This window comes from Sparus aurata, chromosome 5 (genome assembly GCF_900880675.1).
Source record: "Sparus aurata chromosome 5, fSpaAur1.1, whole genome shotgun sequence".
In the NCBI taxonomy this organism is placed as follows: Eukaryota; Metazoa; Chordata; class Actinopteri; order Spariformes; family Sparidae; genus Sparus; species Sparus aurata.
This window is the reverse complement of record NC_044191.1, coordinates 28,076,308-28,101,756: the sequence shown is the minus strand read 5'-3', so window position 1 is coordinate 28,101,756 and position 25,449 is coordinate 28,076,308. Positions and strand designations below refer to the sequence as shown.

Below are 25,449 nucleotides of genomic sequence, written 5' to 3'. Positions count from 1 at the left end.
TTTGTTGACCGCTGTTGTTTTAGGAGGTAGAGCAAGCGGAGAAAGTCAACATCAGCCTGGCCTTCTTCCTCTACGACCTGCTGTCTCTTATGGACCGAGGATTTGTCTTTCAGCTGGTGAAAAGCTACTGCAACATGGTACAATAACACTGAAAACAAACCATTTAACACGTGTCTGGAATACATGAACAGAGTAACTCCCCTGCGGAAACTTCTTTATTTTTGATTCTGAAAGAAGAGGCTCCTATTTCTGAAACTGTCTCCAAAAACAATTCATTTACCTTCTGTGTATGTTTTCAGGTACTGATCAAGTATTTAATTGATTATTTTTGCTGTTTTCCGGTCTAGATGTCAGCTAAGAGCATGTCAATGCCAACACTGATCAGCATGCGTCTGGAGTTCCTGCGAATCCTGTGCAGCCACGAGCACTACCTCAACCTGAGCCTCTTCTTCAGCAGCCCTGCGTCCGCTCCCGCCTCACCATGCCCATCTATCTCCTCACAGGTCTGCCCACATGTCAGTCAGAAATTGCACTTCAGTAATGTAATGCAGGCAGTTGTTTCATCACTGACGATTTGGGGAGTTTAGGGAGTCATTAGATGGGATTCACTTTAAAGAGAGCTGTTTAAAAAGGACTTTACTTTGCATTAAGGGGGAAAAATCTTACCTGATGAATCATCTTGTGCTGTCACTCCTTCGTATCAACTTTCCACACAGAGTTCTGGCTCCTGCAGTTTCCAGGAGCAGCAGAGGATCTTGGGGCTGTTCGAGCTTTCTCAGGAATTCAAGCAGCAGCACTACCTCACCGGTCTGCTGCTTACAGAGCTCAGTGCCGCCCTCGACATGGAGTCAGAAGGGTATGGAAACAAGTTGTTTCTAGATCATTAACCTCCCAGTGACCTCAGTGGAGCATAAAGTCAATATTCCAGCCCGCACCAGGGTGTGATCAACACCATTTTATTGACAATTATATTAAAAACAACAAGGAGGGAATTACGCGTTTAATATGTTGCATCATCCGATCCGCTCCGTGCTCGACTTCGGTCAGGTGTTTCTTTGCAGAGAATCCAGCAAGTTCACATTCAATACAAATGCGCTTCAAAAAATTCAACAACTGGCAACAGCAAACCCAATTCCTACATTTCCATTTCTGTAAGATAATGAGGTATACAAAAATGTATCGGAGTGCAAAATCTAGCTCAGCCATCTACAATAATACAGAGGACAAGTAGATAAGAAAGCATATTGTTCCATAGAGTATCATAAATATATGTATATTTATGTATGAGTACATGAATTTCTTTATAAGATACATATCAAAGTGGTAGAAAAAACTATGTTAGAAGAGGGTAATGCATTTAACTACAATACAGAAGTCACAATGCATATATTGTCATAATATTTCTCCTTACGACCTTGTTATTACAAAACAAATCACAAACAAATTGAAAATGAAAGAAAATCAAAGACTGATTGGCAGTTCAGGTTTGTAGTAAAAAATGTCTGTATCAAATCTGTTGGAGAACCTGCAGAACCTCTACACATGTTTAACATCTTCTATACTTGTAGTTTAACTGGTGAATTCACTTTAAAATAAAATGTGTGTGTGTTCACAGGGGAAAGGTCCAGAGAAAGGCCATCAATGCCATCTACAGCCTGCTGTGCTCCCATGATCTTGACCATCGCTGTATCAAACCGGAGGTCAGAGCCAAGGTGGCTGCTCTCTACCTCTCCCTGGTGGGGATTATCATCGACTCAACCAACTATCTGGACTTCACTGGTATGTATACATACGAGCAGTGGGAGACACAACCTGCATACATTCAATTACATGCTTGACCCTTTAAGTTCACGTCATCTTGTCATTTGTCTATTGGACACATGCAGTACGCGTAGAATCAAGTTGTGGATGTCAGATCGACGAGCAAATGCTACATTTTGCAACCACGACTGTGCACGAACTCAGAGTGGTTCTGCAGATTTAGTGATGGGAAAAAATATAAATGACATCATCAACTTGCTGAGTTTTGTGTTTACACTGTAGACACAATGGAATGTGTCCTATTCCCTTGTCTCAGTTTATCAATGTATTATCCCCACTACTGTTTCGATCAACATCCTGGATTTCTTTATGTACATAGGAATCAGGCATGTGTTTGTTTATTATTCCTGTCTCTATTTGAGAGCTCAGATAAAGACGTTTTGCACAGTAAAAGCTGTGTTTTAATCCTGTGTGCTCCAGTCCTCTATTCTTCAGTTTAACATAGTTGACTCCTCCATTATTCAGAAAGTTGTTTGATTAAAAAAAAGCCAGAAAACGGTGAAAAACATCAATCAGTGTTTACCAAAAGCATAAGATGGAATCCTCAAGTGTCTTGATTTGTCCACAACACAAAGTTGACATTCAGTTTTGTGTCATAGAAGAGAAAAGAAGCCGAGAAACATTCACATTTAAGAAGTCTAATCAAATAATTTTCATTTTTCTCCAGAAAAAATTGCTCCCACCAGTCAATCAGTTTTATAATAGCTGGCGATTAACTTGGTTGACAACGAATCGATTAATTGTTGCGGCTGTACCTGTTTGTCTTTGCAGTTTCTGACACCCGTGGTGGGAAAAACAAGACGGGCGGACCCGAGGATGACCTTGAAAATGTCCCACCCATCAATCAGTCAGTTGCCATGGCGATTGCCGGGAACCCTTTCAACACGCTGGGACGTAATGTTCTCGTTTCCATGGCATCCATGGTAAAATTCAGAAACAATTTATGGATGTTAAGATGATTATGACCATAGTATGCTTTTCATTGTTTTTGAAAGTTCAAAAGTGCGTGTGTGTGTGTGTGTGTGTGTGTATTCTGCCTCCTAACAGGTGAGCTGCACTGAGGTGGATTGATTAGCTGTCAGAACCACACACACACTTCATCCATCCTGAAAAAAATCACGCGCACACACACACACGTCTAGAGGAGATGGTTTATAGGCAGGCATTGCCATCATAAGTGAACAGGGCCGTCCTCCTGACAAACACATCAATCAAGTGTAGCTACAGCAACAACACAGGCACTATAACTGAACGCTGCCATTCTCTTCCTCTTTCTCTGCTCATGTCCAAGACATGAATCAGTTCCTTGTATGCTCAAACATGAAATACTGTTGTGGAAAAACTGAATTTCACCAAACTGAGCCATCGGCCTGGTATCCATCACAAATCCCAACATGGCTGCCAGAGCGCTTGTTCCTCATTTTCTAAAAAGCTCCCCTGCAAACAATGTTTGATTATTCAGAAAAGATTTTTTTTTTTTTTTTTACATTAAGCACTTTTTTCAAATAAACACACAGTGTTTTTGATTACATGCTGCAGAGATGTAATGCCGGTTCTGGTGAGCTTCACTCAGCCCTGCTGCGAAACGGGTTTTTAGGTGGGACACCTAGAGCACTAGGAGGTTAATGGCTACATTCATCAAAGCTGCCACACAGTGAAGCAGCAGTAGCCCTCTATAGGAGCGATTCATCATCACACGAATGACGGTAAATTAATCTGCAGTAGATTTAACGCCTATTAAGATGGGGAAGAGAACCATACTTCACTGAAGCCAGAGTGGAGGAGAGGTGGAAGCGGACAGTGATGTTTGTGGTTTAGAGGAGCTTGTGAATGATGTACGGTGAGTTTGTTAGATACACTTGTTATATAACTCAGTGGGCAGAGCAGGAGGCCTGTGTGTGTGTGTGTGTGTGCGTGTGTGTGTGTGTTTGGATGTGTTTCAGCTATAGAAACAAATGATTTGTGCTGTGAAACCTTGTGGATCAAAGTATTCCCAAGAATATCCGTGAATTAAAGGACACATACACATATTACGGTAGCTTCTCTTACATTTTGCATCCTGTTTAGTTTGCGTCTCTTTGACTGGTAATGTCTCAGTCTGTGTGCCCGTACTGCACATGCACATATGGATGTTTGTGTGCACTGAATGCAGGTACTTATCTCTCTTCGGTGAGAGCAACATTTTTACCTTTACATCATCTACATATGTGTCTCCACTTGTCTTCCAGCAAGGTAAATCTGTAGCCACCCTGGCAGCAGACACCAGCCGCCACCTGTTGGTGTGTTTCTTGTGGGTGATGAAGAACGCTGACAAGAGTCTGATTCAGCGCTGGACTATAGATATGCCTCCCTCGCAGCTCAACAAGCTGCTGGAGCTCCTCACTATCTGCGTGTCCTGCTTTGAGTACAGGGTCAGTTTGCACGCGCATCGACCACTTAGATATAGATTTGATATCATTTATACCTCGCCTGCATGTGTGTTTATCTTACAGATTGAGTTTTTATTACAAAGTATTCAAACTAGTACGTGCCCGGTGAATGTGTGTCCATATGTTTGCAGGGTAAGCAGAGCACTGACAAAGTGAGCACCCAGGCCTTACAGAAATCTCATCAGGCCAAGCTGCAGCTGGAGGAAGCTCTGCTGAGAGGAATGGGAGCCCGCGGGGAAATGATGAAACGAGTCGGAGGTAGTGTATCTGCTTGCGCTTTATTATTGCAGGTATTCTCCTCTTGGAATTGCTTGTCTGTCATATATTAGATCTGCATTTTCTGCAATATTTTAAAGTTTTCATTGAGAACCATCCCAAAACTAGTGAACACGCTGAATTTTAAACGTCATCATTTTAAACTTTTTTTTTTTTTTTTTATAAGTGTGCGGTCAGCAAGTCAGTGCAAGAACCAATTTCAGGTTTTCTTGTGGTAGTCAGGAATTTTGTACAATTTGTGTCCTGTCTGTGTTAAGCAGCAGTACAGATATGGATATACTCTGATGTACATGGAGTAAACGCTTTATTATTGTGAAAAGACAGTATTTATCAGTATTTGGTAATATCCTCGAATCCCTCACAGGAATGGACAGGACCGTGGGTCAGAGGGAGCACCTACGATGGAGGAAAGATCTCACTCAGTGGCGACAGACCAACGACAGACAGGATAAGTACGTTAATTTCAGTTTTTAAAAAATGTCCCTCCTTGCTTTCTTGCATTACCAATGTCACCCTCTCTCTCGGACTTTCTTTATTATGGTCCTTTCTTCTCTAAATATCTGTCTTACTATCACCATATTCCATCAGGACTAAAGCAGAGTTGGACCAGGAGGCGCTGATTAGTGGAAATTTAGCCACTGAGACTAACCTGATAGTGCTGGACCTGCTAGAAACTATCCTACAGGTACAAGTCATGCAAATCTCTAAACACTGTATGTACAGAAGTTGAACACATGACAGACTAGAGTGACACTCCGTAGAGCATATACCTCCACCGAGGCCCAGCAGTCCCCTTTACCTGCATCAAATGTCCTGTTCATTGCAAATGACTGGTTCACAATATAGTTGTGCATAAACCAGAATATTGGCCAAACCAGAATAATGTCATGCAGTGTGCCACTGTAATATAAGTTGCTATAAAACAGAGTAAAAAACAGGTCAGTCTTCGCCTGGGAAATGTCTACGTAGACTGCATATTAAACCAGCTCTGTTGGGATTCCTGAGCAGTTCAAATATTTAGTTTTACATTCAAGTGACCTCCTAGCCTGCCTGCAGGTACAACCATTCATCTCTTATAATTTTCTTTTATTTTCATCTGTCTCATGTCCAGGCGGTGCCTTTGGCTGAGTGTAAGGACAGCGTGGTTGGCGGGGTGTTGAAGGTGTTACTCCACTCTCTCACCTGCAACCAGAGTACCACTTTCCTCTCTCACACCTTCAGCACACTCAGATCGCTTGTTGTCAAGGTATTTTCATTGTGGTGTGTGTGTGTGTGTGTGTGTGTGTGTGTGTTTGTTTGTGTGTGTGTGTGTGTGTGTGTGTGTGTTCATTTGGGAAAGTAAGTGGAAGGTGCGTGGGTGGATGTGTATACACGAACAGGTTCTGTGTCTAAATTCAATGTTCTTACTGCTTGTGGGGATGGCAAACTGCTGATACAGGCCAGAATTATAAGTCAATATACGTGTGTGTGTGTGTGTGTGTGTGCCTGTGTTTACCACCTTGTGTGCCTGGATTCATTTATCTCTATGTGTGTATGTGTGTTTGTGTGTGTGCAGTTTGGGGACCTGTTGTTTGAGGAGGAGGCGGAGCAGTGTGCGGACCTGTGCCAGAAGGTGCTCCAGTACTGCAGCAGCCCTGTCGATGAAAACAGGAGCCAGGCCTGTGCCACCCTCTACCTCATCATGAGATACAGCTACAGCAATGCCAGTGTAAGCGCACGCACCAAAAAAAAAACATCGCACACGAAGAATGATCCTGTGCTTATGTTTCAATGGGTTATACAGATGTGCACGCGCGCACTCATACACACACACACACACACGCTGGAGAAACACCCACATAAAGCAAATGTCAGGCACCTTTCTGTCAGTTGAAACCTTATCAAACATCTAAGCTTGCGGGAGAAATTGCATTTATGTCAGATTAGATTTAATTTAAGTGCACATGAGAGGATTGCTCGCGAGGCACATGGAGGTGGGGAGTCACACACACACACACACATCTTACCCTATCTTCTCCACTTCTTTTCCTCTCCTGCTCGGCTTTAATGTCTTTTCCATGTCTATTTTGAGCGCGCCGCAGAAAGTTTCTGCTGAAGGATGTGTCTCTGAGTAGAGAGCAGAGAGATATGTCACTGTCTGCCTCCCCATGTTCCTACCCCTCTTTAACTAATGACAGCCAGACCTCTCTCTCTCTCTCTGTATGTGCGTGTGTGTTTCAGTACATACTGTGTGTGTGTGTGTGTGAATGTGTAACTATACGAGCCTCAAGGGCAGGGAGAGGGAGAACGTGAATGGGGTGGAAAGGAGGAAATCACGACAGAGAAAGAGGGGTGTTTTCTGCCAGAGGTGAAGCGGTGATGGAGATAAATAAAAAGAGATTGAAAAAAAGAGACACATCTGAAGGCAGGGAGGTTTGGGACGGGGTGTCTTCTTTCATTTTGTCCTGCTGGTTCGATAACTGCTGTTGCAGTCAATATTTCCTGTGTTTACAGTCTGTACACTTTAATGAAAATCAGACACCGGCCTGTGGAGCACACTGGCACACACACACACACACACACACACACACACACACACACACACACACACACACACACACACACACACACACACACACACACACAGTATCTCCAGTTTAAAGAGAGTATTTCCCATCTGCGTGTCTTTGCATATGTTTGTTTATACGGTGTATACAGAGGGAGCTGTGATCCGAATTAGCGTAGCAGACATATGACTCATTCATACAGAACTTACGCTCTACCTCTTTCTTTGTTTATGTTTTCCTCCCTTCATCCGCCCTCGTGTTGCTCTCGGCGTGTCACACTCACTTTTCCCCTCTCTTCATCATTTACTTTTAATTTAAGATTTAAAAAAAGAAAAATACAAGGCTGTCTTTCCAGAAATGGAACAACTCACTAAAAAAACTGAAGTGTGCAGTTTAAAGCTTGTCAAGTTATGGAAAGGTTGGATAGAAAGCCAGAGGAAGAAGGAAAAAGAGAGGGAGAGAGGGAGAGAGAGACGAAAAAGGGTTATGTGTTGACTTAAGCTATCATTTAGGCTACTTTTGAGCACACGCGCACACACACACACAGACACACATGCGCATACACACCGAGTTAGAGGGCAGTGATGGGTGGTTAGGCTCTGGCTCCATGCTCAGTTGAACAGAATGGGGCCGTAGAGATGATCCATGGGTGATTATGTCTCTGCTAATGGGAGATCATTTCCCGCTTAGCTGGTCATGCTGGAGATAGATGGGACTTCACACATACACGAGCACACTCTCCCGCACATACACACAAGCCCCGGCTGCACAGGATGGAGGGGTGTTTGTCAGGCCTGTTATTTTGGACAGGTGGGGTGAAGGATGGAGAGACGGGGAAAGGGAGAGCACAAGCGACAATTATCCTTTTTCATTTGGATCAGAACATTATCTCTTGTAGCTCTCTGTGTGGTAATTGAATAAGTGCAATGACGTCAAGACGTCTCAAGTTTCATTGCGTGTTAGAGGATCCTCTTTATATCCAGCGTTACATCTCCACAACAAAGTAAAGTGTGCAAGTATTCTTGATTTTTGATTTATAATTGTTTTACTCAATCATTTAGAAACTTTTATGGTCAGGTGAAGAACGGTTGAATTGCCAGAAAGTAGCCAAAATCTTCATACCACAAACTAGAGCTGCAATGATTAGTCGAAAATTACTACTTTGGTTTTGTCTAATGATTGATAATGGTAATTTTTTGAGGAAAAGGTCAAACATTTGCCGGTTTAAGCTTCTTAAATGTAAGGATTTGCTGCTTTTGTTTTTCATTTATGATAGTAAATAAAGGTTTATTGGTTGCAGCGCTACAGTAAACATCAGTCAAATACAACAAAAAGCAAAAGGAGAAATGTTCCATGCAGTGAAGCATGAATACTGTATTTGTTTGTCTGTATTTCATTGTCATCACACAATCATAACTCTCCTGCTTGTTTCTCATACAGCACGACAGCTTATTTTTAATTCTTGCTCAGGCTTTTATTCAGATGTTCTGATGTTTTTTTTTGGTAAGAGTGACCACAACTACGTTCAGATAGCTGACTGACACATGTCGAGGATGGAGCGTGTTTATTAATGAAGTAGTTCAGCACAATTTAGAATGAGTAGTTCTGCCCAGTATTCACTAAAATTAGAATAGAACAACCACAAGTGTGAGTAGTAGTAGATGTGATGTGGAATATGAAGCACACAGGCAAACATACTGGACTACGTCTTATAAAGAGCCTCATTTGTTGAGTAAATACGTGCTCTGGCCATTACTGGAGTATTTTTTGGTAGCTAAGCAATTCAGAGGCATAATGTAGTCGGAATAGGGCCAGAAGAAGGAACATTCTCTTTTTTTTTTGCAAGATGCATTTGTCTTTAATATGTTAATATGCCTTGTTTAGCTACTGATTGTTTTCCATTCTTTTCTTCAGCTTGCAGGGAATGCATCAAAAGAAAAAAAAGAAATGTTTCGAGTCTGTGGAAAATCCATAATCACACGGAATGCAAATTTGCTAGGCTGCTGTTTTTACATCAGAAAATCTTTGTCTTTGCTGTACCATAAACACTGCGAAATGCTGAGCGCTGACGTTCACTGCGGTCTCTTCTGTCGCCGCCAGAACTTCTCGAGAGTGAAGATGCAGGTCACCATGTCTCTGGCCTCGCTGGTCGGCAAGTCATCAGACTTCCAGGAGGAGTACTTGAGGCGCTCGCTCCGCACCATCCTGGCCTACGCGGAGGAGGACACGGAGATGCAGAACACTCAGCTGCCCTCGCAGGTATAGAACAGCTCACGCACACAACTGCTGTCTTCTTGTTGATTGTATTGCGGACTCATATTTTCCTCTTGTGTGTGTTTTTCTTTTCCAGGTGGATGAGCTTCTCAGAAACCTTAACAGTATTTTGTCAGACACAGTGAAGATGAGGGAGTTCCAGGAAGACCCCGAAATGCTCATGGACCTCATGTACAGGTAGGAAAAACACTCCTCATCTCTTTTTTTTTTCATCTGTAGTGTCTCTCGCTGCCTCTCATCACCCTGTGGCTTCTCCCTATGTTGCGCTGCTGTTTCCTATTTCTCTGTGGTTTGGGCTGTTTTGCCTCTATTTTGTGCCCTCGCTATGGTTACCATGTGGTAGCAGTTTAGTCTTCTGATCTGGCTTTGTGTATATGCAAATGCAAACAGTGTGTGTGTCTCGGTGTGTGTGTGTGTGTGTGTGTGTGTGTGTGTGTGTGTGTGTGTGTGTGTCAGTGTGTGTGTGTCAGAGTACATGAACGGGGGGAAAAGGGGAGACAAAGAGCGCATACATGTGCTGTATGTTGATTTAGGCACTTCGGCTCAACATGCCCTAATGTCGCCTACATGTGTCATTTATCATGCACCTTTCTGTTTTGGTTTTGGTCCAAGTCACCTGACGAGTGTCTGGCAGCAGCGGTACGGAATGACCCGTTAGCTTTACACACACTCACCTAGACTCACCCCAACCTCCAAGCCCCCCCTATAAACACACAGGTCATTGATGCACAAGACATTTGGTCTCCAGATGCTTGAGTTCACTCGTTAGTATAGCGCAGTGACTCACCTGCTTTATAAACTAATTCATTCAGAGTGTTTTAGATTTATTCCCACGTTGTCGGGCTAATGATTATTCATGCATTCCAGGAACAGGGAAAAATTTTTCCATATATATATATATATTTTTTTACTTGCTCATAAAAGTGCTAATCAACCAGAATGCGTCCATGGCTGCCGCACTCACTCTCATGCACACATTTTGTTTATAAGATATTAACTCTCTATATTCATTTAGCGCAATTCACAACTGTTATCAGTGGGATTGAGCATTGTGTAAAACTTTGCTATTTTTAACCATAAAATATCAAAAAGCTGAATTTAATCTGAAAAGTCACATATATCAACACACATGTACTCTAAATACATCATGGCTGGAGCACTTGCACCAACAACTTGTTTCTAAAACAAAAAGTTTTGAGCAGTTTAGTCTCCCTCGTTTTTTGTTTTTCCAAGTCTCTCTTCAAAATGACATATTAATCTGAACGAGGATTAAACCTGGTTTATAAGGAGAAAATAAAGCAAACCAACTACAGTACCCTTCGTCTCTTCCCCTCCTCAGGATAGCGAAGGGCTACCAGACATCTCCTGACCTGCGTCTGACCTGGCTGCAGAACATGGCGGAGAAACACAACAACAGGAAGTGCTACACTGAGTCGGCGATGTGTCTGGTCCACGCCGCTGCCTTGGTGGCCGAGTATCTCAGCATGCTGGAGGATCACAAGTACCTGCCTGTTGGCAGCGTCACCTTCCAGGTAGAACACATAAATACAGCTTATATGCGCCAAAGTCAGCGAGGAGCAAATAGCAAACACATGCTCAGTCTGAAAGATGGAGATTCACAGCCTCGCAGCCCCACGAAATGAGCATTCATCATTTGTTTGTCGTGACTCTTGGTTGTTTTGTTGAAACGAGGCAAACCCTCCCCTGCACAACACACCACATTTGACATCTCCCCACGGAATATTTCCAAATTTGGTTGTGTGTGTCCAGAGGGGGGAGCTGTACACTCATAACGTCAACATATAAATACGGTCCCTTGGTAGCGCTGCTTAACACAGCGCCTTTGAAGTTGAAGAGGGAAAAAGGCAAATGTGCTCCTGTGGGAACATGTGAACAGACAGCTTCCCCGAACTGAAAACAAACAGTTATAACTGAGAAGCCGCTTTTATCGATGAGCTGTGTCACACACAGGGCCTCTGTGGCGCTCTGGTACAGGACGCTCTAAGCTGCAGAAGTCAGCAGGTCATTGATTGGATGGTCATCAGATTAGTCCCATTTCCCACTGTAGGACATCTCCTTTTAAAGTCAGCCCTGTGATTGATTATCTGATTAGGAGGGATAATTGATTGATAAGCCGACTGATTTTTCTCCTCAGAACATCTCCCCCAACGTGCTGGAGGAGTCGGCGGTGTCGGATGACATCCTGTCCCCGGACGAGGACGGGGTGTGTTCGGGACGGTACTTCACGGAGAGTGGCCTGGTGGGGTTGCTCGAGCAGGCGGCTGAGCTCTTCAGCAATGTGAGACACTGAAAATGTTTAGTCTTAAAATAGAAACATGAAGCTGTGTCCCAAATCCAAACTCCATACTAATTCCTATTAGTCTGTGACTGTGTGGGGTTCAGAATGGAAAATTGGAAAAGTTATTATTACTGTTAATAATAACTGTGAGATAAGATTTATATTTTTTTTTGTAGGAACCAATGGTGACTGGCTGTCCCTCTGCTTTTACATTACCGATGTCCTTAAAGGGTCGGTTCACCCCAAAATCAAAACTTCATATTTCCCCTCCTACCGGTTGTGTTTTTTATCCATCGAGATTTTTTTGGTGCGAGTTGCAGATTTGATGAGATTTCGTCCATAGAGACATCTGTCTTCTCTTGAACACAGTGTAACTAGATGGGCGCCAAAACAAAACATTTGAAAAACTCGACAGCAGCGTCTCTTTCCAGAAATCATGACCCGGTAACTCAAGATAATCCACAGACCTTGTTGTGAGCAGATTCATGTAGGGGATGAAAGAGAATATGCAATGGATGAGAGGCTCGCCCAACTAAGCTAGCTTACAGGACGCCATTAATGTTTACATCCAGCAGATGCTTGCATCCTTTGTTGCACTGATACAGTATTGTCTGGTAAAAGAAAAGAGTTCCTACATGAAACTGCTCACAAAAAGCTCTGTGGATTCTCTTGAGTTATGGGGGTCATTATTTCTGGGAAGAGGCATTGCTGTTGAGGTTTTCAAATTCATTTCTCTAAGGGAGACATCTCTGCCGCCGGTATATCCAAACCTCAGCAACTGAACTGTCCCTTCTTTTAAACTAGTATTTCAATGCAGGTACCAACCAGCAAAACTATGTTGTAAGGAATAGGGGGCGCAGCTGATGTGTGCAGTGAGTCATAATTGTTTTTTTTTTAGAGCGGACATTCTGTAGAACATTTGATTATTTATTTTTAGTGCAAATGTTCCGTCTTTACATGGTGTGTGTGTGTGTGTGTGTGTGTGTGTGTGTGTGTGTGTGTGTGTGTGTGTGTGTGTGTGTGTGTGTGTGTGTGTGTGTGTGTGTGTGTGGTGATACTGACCAGTGTTGATGGCTGTCTCATCAGGGTGGTCTCTACGAGGCGGTGAATGAGGTGTACAAGATCATCATACCGATCCTGGAGGCTCACAGAGATTTCAGGAAACTGGCATCCACTCATGACAAACTACAGAGAGCCTTTGATAACATCATTCAGAAGGTAGTGACACACGTACTGCAGGTCTTAGCTTATTCAGTAAATCTTAAAGTAGATAAAATACTTCAGTACACAGAATTTGCCCCTTTAAATTTGCTTGGATAGCTAAGAGTCTTAGCTACATTTTGTTCTGCTTGAGTATTTTATTTTGAAATGGTTTATAGGCATATCGATGTTTTTGACTAACTCCCCAAAGTGCCATTCGTAAGGAGAACACTGTAAAGTGCAATTCAGATCATAAAAAAATATGTTCCTGATGTCATGCTGAGTACCAACATAACCCCCCCCTCAGGGCCACAAGAGGATGTTTGGAACATATTTCCGGGTTGGTTTTTATGGGGCCAAGTTCGGCGACCTGGATGAACGGGAATTCATTTACAAGGAGCCGGGGATCACACATCTGCCCGAGATATCACACAGGCTGGAGGTAAGGAGAGACGGGAGAGCTTGCATTTGTTTGCTGCACATTGCGAGTTAATGTGCGATTGAGGTGGAATGAAAAGGGAAGATGGCTGGACTGGTGGAATCTGATAATGACTGAGAGAGAGAGAGAGAGAGAGAGACTTTGCTTGAACAGGATGACTGAGGGCAAGACTCACAATCATCCATCTGCTTTTAGTGAGGTTTTAGAGAGCTCGGAATTCATTTACATGCCTAAACGGAGAAATCATGTCATGAGGAGGGATGCAGTGTCAGCCTCTTGAATCAAATAAGGTGGTGAATCATTTGTGAAGCAAACTTCAAATGAAGGGATCTCTTAACATTTCTATTCTTACATGAATCTGTGTTAGATTTGCATAGAAATTATGATGGACTGTATTATGAAACTAACTGCGCAATTTCCACCACTCGTAGAACTTCTACAGTCAGTGTTTTGGAGAGGAGACACTGGTGATGATCAAGGACTCTACACCAGTGGATAGAAAACAACTCAACCCCAACAAGGTAGGTCACTGTAATGTCAAGCCACTGATTGCTCCTGTTGTCTGTATTAAACAATATTAATGATCTTTGAATATGATTAATATTTACATTAAATCACTTGCTGTTCTTCAGTCCTGTTCCTGGGGCTCCTGCCCTGCGTGTTTAAGATGTTTCCCTGCCCTAACACATCTGATTCAAATGATCAGCTCGTCATCAAACTCTAGAGAAGCCTGATAATGACATTTTCATTTGAATCAGGTGTCACAGCAGGGAGGCATCTAAAACAAGCAGGAACAGAACTGAAAAACAGTTAAATAACTTATGAGGTTTCCAAATTACCCCAGGGCCCCATAAGTTCTTTTTTAAAAAAATATCTTCTATCTTTTACATATTTTCGGGTTATCTTTCCGTCGCATTCTTGTGAAAGCGATATCTCAAGAATGCCTTGAGCAAATTTCTTTAAATCTGGCAAAAGGTCCCTTTGGGACACAAGCATGAACTGATTGGTGGCTAATGGTCACAGGTCAAGGTCACTGTCATCTCACAAAACACATTTTTGGCCATTACTCAACAATAATCATGTTATGATGATAACTATTATAATGATTATTTTACACAAATATCTTCTGGGATAAGCTGATAATATGAAAATATTTTATATCGGAAAAGTCGTCTTCAGTGTGACCCCCCGACATGAAACAAAAAATAAACATCTAAAATATAAAATAGCAATGATCCCATTGAGTGATGTTATGTTAATAATAGCATTTGATAGATACTTTTCTTTTCCTGATAAACTCAAAACCAAACGGCCGTAGTATGGATTTGATATTACAGATAGCAATGGAAATGTGAAATATGAAATTGATCAAATAATGCAAATAATCTGTATTTCATGGTAACAGGCAGAAAACGTTGTCACCATTATTAATGCTCGTCATTTTATACGCAGTAAGGGTACAGTGTGTAGACTATGTACAGAACATACCTTTTTAAATGTATGCTGAAACAAAGACACTTTTAAAGTAATGCATAAAAAAGCGAGCTTGTGCAAAATGCATTTTCAAGATATACGTCTGCTGCGTTGCAAGAATCAAACGGTAATCTCCACCGCTCCTCACCAGGCATACATCCAGATCACCTACGTGGAGCCCTTCTTTGATGACTACGAGATGAAAGACCGGATGACAAACTTTGAGAAGAACTTCAACCTGCGGCGCTTCATGTACACCACACCATTCACCAAGAGCGGGCGCCCCCGGGGTGAACTCAACGAGCAGTACAAGAGGAAGACCATCCTCACCACCATGCACGCCTTCCCCTACGTCAAGACTCGCATCAATGTCATCCAGAAAGAGGAGGTGAGATCACGTTGCGGCTTTGAAGACCGCTTTCACCAGGTATGACGCTTGTTGACTGCAGCGGCAAACGTGTACCTTGTTGTTTTTTTCGGTTTCCAGTTTGACCTGACTCCCATTGAGGTGGCCATCGAGGACATGCAGAAGAAGACTAGAGAGCTAGCAGTCGCCACACACAGAGAGCAGCCTGATGCTAAGATGCTACAGATGCTGCTGCAAGGATCTGTGGGCACCACTGTTAACCAGGTAAGAAAGGAGGGGGAGGAGGAGGGGGAGGGGGAGGGGGAAGGCTCTGCTTCTATTTTACACTTCTGTCAGCCCCTATTATAGCTGAAATGATCACTTACTTCATGTTTAACCAAATGATGGCTGCTCCCTCAGAATCATTGCTCTCTGTGTCATATGTAGAACCCCCCCCCCCCCTTTTGTCCCCCTGAGTGTTTCTTCTTAATGTGCATGGGGAAAATAAACCAGAATAATTTACCCTTTATTTATCTTATCACATTTACAGTTCCCATTGTAGTCGCAGAGTGCAGGTGGGAGACATGACAGTGATCACACATCAAAGCCTTCACCCCATCCATAACCCTAATCCTTCCTTTGCTTTTCCCCTGATTTAGTTAAAACGTCAATTCATGGCCCCTCTTCCTTTCATGTCTCCGCCGCACGGCACGCCGAACCGGAGGTCTCTTTGATCTGATAGCTTCCAGGTCCTGCCAGCATGGTGAATGGTGGAGTAATGATGAAGCTAGCTACAGCGTCTCCGCTCGCTTCCCCTATGCTTTATCTCCCAGTGTCTAATCTGACAGGTCCCTCGCATCGACCTGATGGTTGTATACACAAGGCTAATGCTCAGCAGCTCCGTAAACACATAACTCTTGACTGTAATCAGCGGCAGGAGGCCGGGCTTCTGCGTGTGGGTCTGCGGCTCAGACCGAGGACTGAGGCCCAATGCGTTTATGATGCTAATCAGAGCTGTTTAACTGTGCCTGTCGTGATGCAGACGCTGTGCGAGCGCGCTGTGGTTTTATGATGAATATAAGTTGGGATAACAAGATCTCTTACTGGGCAAATGGGAGCCAAATGGCGTGTGTATGCTGGGTTACTAGTGACATTAGCCATGCAGGAAGCTAATCATGGCTCTGATCTGATATCTTCCTCATGTTCCAGTCCGGCTCTCTCGGCCCCCTTCGCTGCATTAGGCATTCAGCTCGGAAGCCATTTCCCCTCGTCTGAATGAGGGGCATTCTCATCCCTCCTTTGTGCATACACTCTCAAACGCTTCCTCTCTTACCTCCTCTCTTTCCTTCCTCCGCTCTGTTTGTGCTTTCTCTGTCTTTGTCTCCCTAACTCTGTGTCTTTGTTTTTTGTCCCTTCCCTCCTCTCCCCGCCCTCCTCTCCCTCCGTTGTAGGGCCCGTTGGAGGTGGCGCAGGTCTTCCTGAATGAGATCCCAGCGGACCCGAAGCTCTTCCGTCACCACAATAAGCTGCGCCTGTGTTTCAAAGAGTTTATAATGAGGTAAGATGCGATCAAAGCAGAGCCACCTGGCCGGCTATACGCACTGCACCAAAGTCATGCAAAAATGAGGGACAACACCGCAAGAATCCAGAAAAACAAGAACTTTCCCGGCGAGCCATGAAGCTCATGTAGTTCACCAACTATTTTACTTGAATTTGCATTTCTGCTCCTCTCTATTGTTCCTGGTGGCTGGCAGTGGCTCAGTAGGTGGAAGTATAAATCGATACTTCAAAGAGATTTCTAAGGAGAAAATTCTGTATCTTTGTGAGGCTCAGAAGGAGTGAGAGTCTTCTCCGGGATGCTCTATGTATACACCAATCTGGTGTCAGTGTAAGAAGATAAAAGGGAGCTTCAGAGTGTGACTGAAGGAGACTGATATCCTGCTGTTTAAGCAGAGAGTCAGTCAAGATGAAGAGATGGAAGAGATAAGCTCCTCCAAATTGCATACCAAGTGGTAGTTAAAGAAACCAAACAGGTACAGTAAGAGGAAATAATACAACCCGTTGGGACGAAGGATATTTTTTTTTATTTGCCATACGACGATGGAAGATATTCCTCATCGTAATATCACTAAACACTTTTTTTTCCGGAATTGCAAAGGTTTATTGTTCCCAAGAGTTTAATTATATTTTGATTACATTGAGAGCGTAATTTCAACCAACCCTACCCACAGCAGTGTGTCTGAGGATATGCTGATTTTTGTGCCAGAGAAGTGTGTCGTTGTATTTATGTCCCCTACTCCTCTCATGGGCACGTTCTGTTTGCCTCCAAAAGGTGGTTTTCATTTTCTAACCCCCATGTCACATTCCAGCCGCCTTGATTGCTACAAGCAGGTCGGCAAATATTTACTGTAATTTCAGAGAGGTTTATTTTCTATCCTAATTCAAGGTGAGCTGGCACTTGACCCTTTGTATGCCAATCTTCTTGACAGTGTTGTTTCACCCCACTGGATGAAATCTCTATCGTCATTCTTAAACATCAGGCCCGCTATGCAACACATACTGCTTTTTAAGTGCTTACTCGTTACTATGAACAGATGCACTTTAAAGTTCATGGTAGGGCCGCAAGAATACTCTTTCATTATACACTATATGGTTCTTTGCAATGAACTGTTTTGTGTGTCTATGCATCATATCACATACATTTCTACTTGCATGTAAAATTAAAACTTGATAGCTTTTTTTGTTGGCTTTCCACTATGATTCGCCTGGAATCATTCAAGGAGATGTACGCTAATTTTCCTAGTTTTATTTTGGCTCACTACTAGAATGGGTTTACATGCGCTAGTGCTCAAAAAACCTAATTGGTTTTCTCATTCTGTCCAGCTCCCCTCTGTCTCAAACGCCCTTTTTAGCACCTGTCTCTTCCAACATACTTAGTCTCCTCTGATTGGTCAGCTAAAACATGCCTGACCCAGCACCACTGACAACAACCAAGAAGCTGGGCTGAAATATTAAATGCCAAGTCATAAATTATGCAAATGTGTGGCTCTGTGACATAGTGTGATGTCACAAAGTCACGGAATTAAAGGCGAGACTACTGACGGAGCGTTTCAGGAGCAGTTTTTTCTGTGGGAGAGAGGAGCTTCAGGTTGTTTGGGCTAGGAACTTAAAACAATTTAAGAATGTGGCTGCTTACACTGTTGACATAGGTGCTTTAGACTGGAACGGACCAGAGCTAGCTGGTTAGCATACTAGCTTCAGTAGCTATCTCTGCAACACAATACGAAGACGTCATAGTGTCAGAACAGTTATTTCTTATTTTTGAATGTTTTAAACTAAAATTCTTACATATTGCCATTTAGTCCTACTTGTTTGTTGTTGGCATTTTAAAAACATCGTGTCTAGGAGTTTTAGGCGTAAAGTGAGGAATGTTTGGAGTGTTTGTTTTTTCGGATTATCTACCTCCAGGAACTGACATGAGATGACCATAGGTTGTTGTTTTTAAATTTGGCTTGGAAAACCAGGAGGCGATGTTGCAAATACGACTGCTTTATTTAGATATCTAAATGATGAAACATTCTTTCCAAACCAAGCTGTCAGATAGAGGGCAACACATCAAGTAGATGTTTTCCCCTTGTGAGCTGTCCTTAACGCTCTTCGCCCAGAGTATTTACTGTACACTGTTACACAACAATTGCAGTTTCCATATTACCCTCATTAAAAAGCTAAGAGATAAACCCAGACATGTGCTAGCAATCACCCAAGTCTCTCTGATTTCCTGCAGGCTGCTCTGTATGTTGGCCATTATACATGTCATGATAGAGGACCGCGGAGGGACCCCATACCTGCTGTCTGCTCTTTGTTCAGCTCCAATCCTGCGGCGCTCTCCTTTACCATGAGGCATTTTCCTTTTTCATTCGTTAGTCATTTAGTGATTTGGAGTTTTACCTCTGCCGCTCCTTCTAACTGCGTTTCGAAACAGCCTTGTGGGTCATTCGCAGTTTAGCTTGCATCCTAAGCTGAGGTACTTGGAAAGGTCTAATAGGCATATAGGAGTTCCTTGCAGTCAAGTACATTGTTAATTCATTTGGACTTCTCTCATGCAAAGGAGTCCAATTTATGTCAAGTAGGTACAGGATGTTGTTAGCATGAAACAGTGCAGTGCATTTCTGAAGGCTTGAGGACATGGAGAGGATTACCGCAAGATTGGTTTGCATAGAAGCACCGTCCAGGCTGTACTTCAGCTTGAGTGTATTACATTGAAGAAGGTCAAGGAGTACATTCAACTCACATGCAATGTCATTTAAGAAAATGCAATATTATATAAAACTTATTTCAGCCGCCGCTCTGCTCTCTGTCCTGCAGGTGTGGTGAGGCCGTTGAGAAGAACAAGCACCTGATCACGTTTGACCAGAAAGAGTACCAGCAGGAGCTGAAGAAGAACTACAACCGCCTGAGAGAGAGCCTGAGGCCGATGCTGGAGAGGAAGATTCCCGAGCTGTATAAACCCATCATCAGGCCTCGGCTGGAGAACAGGTAAACAGGCCCACCGGGTCAAACAGCCAATACTGCTTGGACAAGAGACACATCATTGATCTTTTCATCACTCCGTATGATTGCAAAGGAAAGTGAGAACAAATGGAATTGAGCAGAGATCCATTCACTCTGTCCGTGTCACCTCTACCAATATTGAAAGCTGAAGCGGAGCCACAGGACACAGATTGAGTGTTGGACCAATGCCAGGGCCAAATTGCAACCATGTATTACTAAAGACGCCTCGCTCACTGATAGCCCTCTTCCACACAATTAGGTTTCCGAGTCGGTTCTGTTCAGAATTCTTGGTGCTATCTTTGTGAAACCATTGTCGTCAAGGATGTGTGTTCAGAGGAGGCCGTTGCAGTATGTACAACAGAAAGTAAACGCTGGCAAGGTGGTAGATCACATTGATTACCTGTGAGCTTTTGTTCTGCTATTACGGATATTTGTTCTCACCCAAAAAGCAAGAATGAACCAACTAACCATAAATGATAAGGAGACGCAGAAGACCATTATGTGCAAGACAAAGTGCCCTCTCCAACCTTTCTTTCCAACCTATAGAACAGACCTGTTCAACTGGCTGCCAGTGGGCAGAATTTGTCCCTTCAATGACCTCATTCCAGCCCTTTAGTTATTTTGTCAGTAGGCTTTTTAAGCTCATTCATTCGTAATGTCTGCTGCTAAGCACAAAAACACTCCTATTTTATTAAAATGTTTTGACCCAGGCTGTTCAAGCGGAGGGAATTTATGAGACTCAAACTGACAACTAACTCCTAATATTAAAAGGGTACATTGTTTTTTTCCTGCGCTTTTGTACATATAATGACCCTTTTTCAGTTGAAAACCTAATAAAAAAAGCGAGGGAAAACAAATGAAATAAAAAGTGCAAAAGTTCAGCCCCGTAGGAGGTAGAGTGAGACGTCCAGTAATCGGAGGGTCATTGGTTCCAATACCCGGCTCCCCCGGCTGCACGTCGAAGCACTCTTGAGACTCTTTCTCCTGATGAGCAGCTCGGCACCTTGCATGGCAGCCTCTTCCATCAGTTTTTGGATATTGTGTGTGAATGTGACATGCGTTGTAAAGCACTTTGAGCAGTCAGTAGCCTGGAAAAGTGTCATAGAAATGCAAGTCCATTTACCATTTGACCCTTTTTTAAACAGTAGCTGAATAAGTCTGCTATAGAATATGGCATGCCTAGCAATGCTGTCAAGTCTCCCGCTTCAGGTGAAGAAAAACTAATGTTGTTTTGCTAGAATTGCTCCGAACAGTTCAAAATGTGTCACGTGAACTTGAAAGGAACTGGCTCCATGTTGGCGAAGAAGTGCTTTCATGATCAAACGTGTTTATCTTATAACCATAATGTTACATTATGTAGAAATTGGTATTTTGTGTGATGTGGCGACCCCCACAGTTTCTGAGTGCAACATCACTGTTGTAAACACAAATCCCAGGTCCCTAAGAGTTAGTCAGGCGTAATGTTGCTGCTAACTACGAAAAAAACTCATTACGTCATAACAGTCGAAAACTTGCATCTTGAAGTAAACACGTATGTAACGCTGTGATCCTACACTCACCTTGAAGTTGCATAGTGCGGAAACAAGTATTAGGGGGGGCGATGTGGCTGAGACAGAGACGCCATTCACCCTATTACAAGACACTTGACACCTGACATCTCAACTCTACCTGCCTTAAACTGTAACTCCTCCTCCTGATAATCATCATCACATCATTCCTTGTCTTTTGTTTCTGTCTTTTCCCCCTCTTCCCTCACCCACCGTCCTCTCCCTCTAACAGGGACTCCTTCAAACGTCTAAGTTTCCGCCGAGCTCAGGAGGAAAACCCCTGAGATGCTACGACTCGCCTGAGAGAGAGAGAGAGAGAGAGAGAGAGAGAGAGAGCGTGCGCTATACGGAGAGGAAGGGGAGGCTGTCACACAACCAGGAGAGGAACTGAGAGGATGAGGAAAGGAACTGCTGGTGATAACCCCGCGTTCCCCTGCGCTGGAGTACGACATTGTGTCTACAATGGAAAACTCACAGTTTCTCAACAGTCCAGCAGTGTTAATAAACGCCTGCTGCATGTCCACTTTTATGATTTCACGGTTTGTTGGTTACAGGAGGCGAAAGGAGAGTGAGCACATAGCAGTAGGGAGGCAGGAATCTAAAGCGAAGTGTAGCTTAGAGAGCATTTCACTGTAAAGTCTTCAGAAGCTTTCAGCTCTGTCGATTTCCTTTTTTTTTTTTTTTTTTTTTAGATAACTGCAAGTCCTAATGATGCTGCAAACATTTCCACTGGGTTGGTTTAGAAGCAGACTTAGAGTTCCTCTCTGAGGTCCGTTGCCGGCCCAGGGCCCATACGCGTGCCAATACTGCTAGTGTTCTGCGTGTATGTAAATGTGTGAATGGATGTGTGTTTATTTAGATATTGTTCAGAGTAGAAGATTTTGGTGCCATACTGAAGTCACTTTGTACTCTGTGATCACAGATAAGTCTGCTTTGTTGCGAAAACGGCCTTTGAAATTCCACTCCGGACGTCTGTGCGTGACATGTGCCAGTTAGAGAAGCAAAAGTACGGATGAATTTGTGCACTGGAAAAATAGACACAATTTCTCTCATTTTTTTTTTTTTTTTAACTCTTAAGGCCATTCTTGTCTTATTATTGTTAGACATACAGCACCTGGCCACGTAGCTAACTAAGAGTCTAACTTGAGTATGATGTGATTCCACAGGAGGCAGACCGACAAATTACACCTGGCTTATGTCTAAAATCCGCATTTTGAATATAGCCGAGGTGTCACATCAGATAGTTACAAACATGTTTACAAAGGTATGAAAAAAATGTTTTGCATTTTATTTTACGGAAATGTATTTTTAGACGATAAATAATAGCAATGATGACATTAGCTTGTAGGCAGGATTCAGTGACTGAGTGTACTGTAACAATCCGTGTATGTCTGCAGTCGTTTCCTGTACCTGTTTGTAAATAGACCGACAATACACACAGTGCCAAATTTAATTCCTTGTGTACCTAGGGACTGAGATACCTAACTGGACATGAAATAGTTTGAGAAGTCACTCCACACAGCGGTGCTTTGCTGTGTGAATTATGTTTACTCCGTATTTCAGAATACATTCCAGAGGAGACATTTACTGCTGCTTTGCAGTGTTAAACAGTGACAATCTGATTTTATTTGACATCCATGAGACAGTTCAATTCATTGTTGTTCTGTTGCAGCGCGTACTGTATTTCAGTAATGTAAATATGCTTGGCATTTCAAAAGTGGGTATACATTTTTTTTTTAGTACATTATTAATACTCACATACCCTCTGTTTCCAGGTACATCTCTTATTTATAAACTGTTGAATGTTTTTAAAGTGGCTAAATAAGATGAAAGTTATACAGCGTGTGTATTAATTGTGAGAAATTAAATGTATACCTATTTTTTTAATACATGCGAGACATATTGCTGAGAGTTGTTGTTATAAGATATTTTAGTGGCATTCAACCACTGGAGACTGCGTTCGTGTTTCTTTATCCATCATTTTTTATGTTCATACTTGTGTTTTATTAAATGTGGAATTCTAACTCATCATGCAAACGATGCTGTTGAAGCACCTGAATAAAACTTAATATATGCACATTTGTCGTGGCTGTGTTTGATTACTGTTTTTTACTTTGACTTTAACTGGTTAAATATTAAAAGACCCTTTAGAAAATTATTATTATTATCATTATTATTGCATCACTTCATTCTTTGTAATTAATTAACTAGAATGGCACTCAGTAGAGTAAACAAACCCAGGGTCTCCTTTTGTACCTACTTAAAGATACCACTTGAATACGCCTGATTTTTTTTTTTGCATCAAGATCCTTGCGTTATCCCCTGAGAAATGACTGAAAACACTGAAAAACACCCTATCTTACAATAAAACAATAAAACCTTCCTTGATTAATTGTTTTGTCCGGATTGACACGGAGAGTTAATGGGGTCCATTCTGGGCTGAAACCCATCCTTGGTCCAGGTTTCATACAAATCTGTACTGTAGCTTTTGTGTAATTCTGTTGACAAACCAACCAACAAAGAAAAGGAAAAGGGTGAACACAACCTCCTTGGTGATTAAATTAATATTTGCAGACTTTTTATCCACATGTAATGGTTAAAGTTTTCTGATTTAAATATGATTGTTACAATTTTTTATTTAAATTTAAACAAAATAAATCTTTATTGATACCTCACAGCTGAAATTCGGGTGTTCATCAAACAATATAAATTTTTTAAATTTTTTATAAAAAAATGTTTTCCAGCTTTGATAATTACAGACCAAACAGCTACTTTGGCTTCTTATCATCAATACAAATGAAATGGATCTGTTGAACGTCTACTAAATGTATGTTTACCACAATAAATCCGGGTATAGAAGTAAACAAAAGTATACAGAAAAGGCGGGAAGAACCAGGTGGAAGAAAAACTACAATCTGCTGCCGTCGCGTCTTCGTCGACGTCATCACCACGCGTCGTCGAAAAGCAGGATACAGCCTGGATACAGCAGGTTGGTCTGAGATTTCATTCACAACAAGCGAGTGCTAGTGGTCATAGACTTATCCGGCGGTGTACATTACACACAGTTGTTTCTGACATGTCGCTAAACACACCGTCAGCTTCAGTGGAGCTGGTTTATTTCTGGCCGTAGCGCTGCTTTAGTTTCGTGCGTGTTGTTTGTAAAATGACAGAGAGCAGACCTGTGATGGAAAAGTTAGCCCGAAGTCTCTCACTACAAACTAACGGTCGGTTAGCAAACTTCACACGAGCGTAACGTTTAAACCCGGAGACGACTCGTCTGTTTGTGTGGTCTTAAATGTGTCCTGACTTGTCACACGACTTAAGTGTGCGTGAACCATCACTTTGGAGGTTTATGTGAATTTCTGCTCTTGCCCTATAGCCTGTAATAAAAGTCAAACAAAGATGAAGTCTGACCTTAAGCTGCTGTGAGTGTATGATCCTCTCTCTGGTCCGAGGCAAGCTCTTACCTGTTTTGCCTGCAAGGACACAGTATGCGCCCTGACCTGTCACTGGGATCTTTCAGTAAGTTAATGACCTTTATCTGTTTAATCTCTATATTAATTCCCCTCAGCCCTTTGCAACCCATTTAAAAGCTTTCCACTCTTTTGTTATTGAATTATAACCGTATGCAGAAATACAATGGAGATAGTCACAAGTTGACGTTGAAGAGTGCGTTACTCACCTCAGGCCGTATAGGTGGGAGATGGCCGTTTTCAGCCAACCTCTTACAGTAAATTTAAGATGTTATGGCTTTCCTGCCTCTTCCCATCACTGTAGTTATATCTCTCTGTTTTTAGGGGCTCATACTTTTATGAATACACTCCTGCACTGAATAACCTCTGAGGATTTCCTGCTGTAAATGGTAATTGCACCTCTGTCTTGCCAAGCCTCCTCCGTGCCCCAAAGCAGGCTAAAAGGAGGGATTGTGACGGCACAAACTCTCATGGACAGCAGGAGAGCTTTTAATTCAGAGTACGCTACTGCAGACATTTAGCTCTCCCCGTCGCTGGCTGGGGCTGAGGCGCTTTGCTATTACTGCTCTCATAACACAAATCAAAATGGCATCGCTTAACTGTTTTCCTGTTTGGCAACATTTGCGGTATGTGTCAATAGAGGGAGTTTGACGCTTAAGTCTGAGTTAAAGTCGAGCATACAGACGTTGACAGATTTGGCCCCATCGCTGTGACACTTTATTTACAGGATAAAGTACGTACTTCAGCCCACAGGAGGCTGTAGAATATCATCTCA

The 25,449-nt window shown here is 42.6% G+C and overlaps 2 protein-coding genes across 11 annotated transcripts in view; both read left to right on the top strand.

Annotated features, from left to right (window-relative positions):
• Positions 1–23,280, top strand: part of dock8 (dedicator of cytokinesis 8) — a 63,845-nt gene extending 40,565 nt beyond the window's left edge. For 6 of the 7 annotated variants that reach the window (XM_030416538.1, XM_030416542.1, XM_030416540.1 and 3 more), the window contains 23 exons: positions 24–137; positions 348–503; positions 717–856; positions 1,616–1,779; positions 2,593–2,744; positions 4,050–4,232; positions 4,382–4,508; positions 4,891–4,978; positions 5,115–5,211; positions 5,638–5,772; positions 6,082–6,234; positions 9,173–9,331; positions 9,423–9,523; positions 10,686–10,878; positions 11,502–11,645; positions 12,732–12,863; positions 13,153–13,287; positions 13,716–13,805; positions 14,909–15,145; positions 15,245–15,388; positions 16,555–16,661; positions 19,469–19,639; positions 21,434–23,280. In XM_030416538.1, the coding sequence (XP_030272398.1) occupies positions 24–137; positions 348–503; positions 717–856; positions 1,616–1,779; positions 2,593–2,744; positions 4,050–4,232; positions 4,382–4,508; positions 4,891–4,978; positions 5,115–5,211; positions 5,638–5,772; positions 6,082–6,234; positions 9,173–9,331; positions 9,423–9,523; positions 10,686–10,878; positions 11,502–11,645; positions 12,732–12,863; positions 13,153–13,287; positions 13,716–13,805; positions 14,909–15,145; positions 15,245–15,388; positions 16,555–16,661; positions 19,469–19,639; positions 21,434–21,485 (3,174 nt within the window). In that variant the 3' untranslated portion in view covers positions 21,486–23,280. Of the gene's footprint in view, positions 1–23; positions 138–347; positions 504–711; positions 857–1,615; positions 1,780–2,592; positions 2,745–4,049; positions 4,233–4,381; positions 4,509–4,890; positions 4,979–5,114; positions 5,212–5,637; positions 5,773–6,081; positions 6,235–9,172; positions 9,332–9,422; positions 9,524–10,685; positions 10,879–11,501; positions 11,646–12,731; positions 12,864–13,152; positions 13,288–13,715; positions 13,806–14,908; positions 15,146–15,244; positions 15,389–16,554; positions 16,662–19,468; positions 19,640–21,433 lie in introns of all 7 variants that reach the window. The other variant, XM_030416539.1, reaches the window with a different exon arrangement.
• A 795-nt stretch (positions 23,281–24,075) lies between these two features.
• Positions 24,076–25,449, top strand: part of aopep (aminopeptidase O (putative)) — a 78,018-nt gene continuing 76,644 nt past the window's right edge. For 2 of the 4 annotated variants that reach the window (XM_030418125.1, XM_030418126.1), the window contains exon 1: positions 24,201–24,723. The gene's annotated coding sequence lies outside the window, so the exon portion shown is untranslated. The other 2 variants (XM_030418123.1, XM_030418124.1) reach the window with 2 other exon arrangements.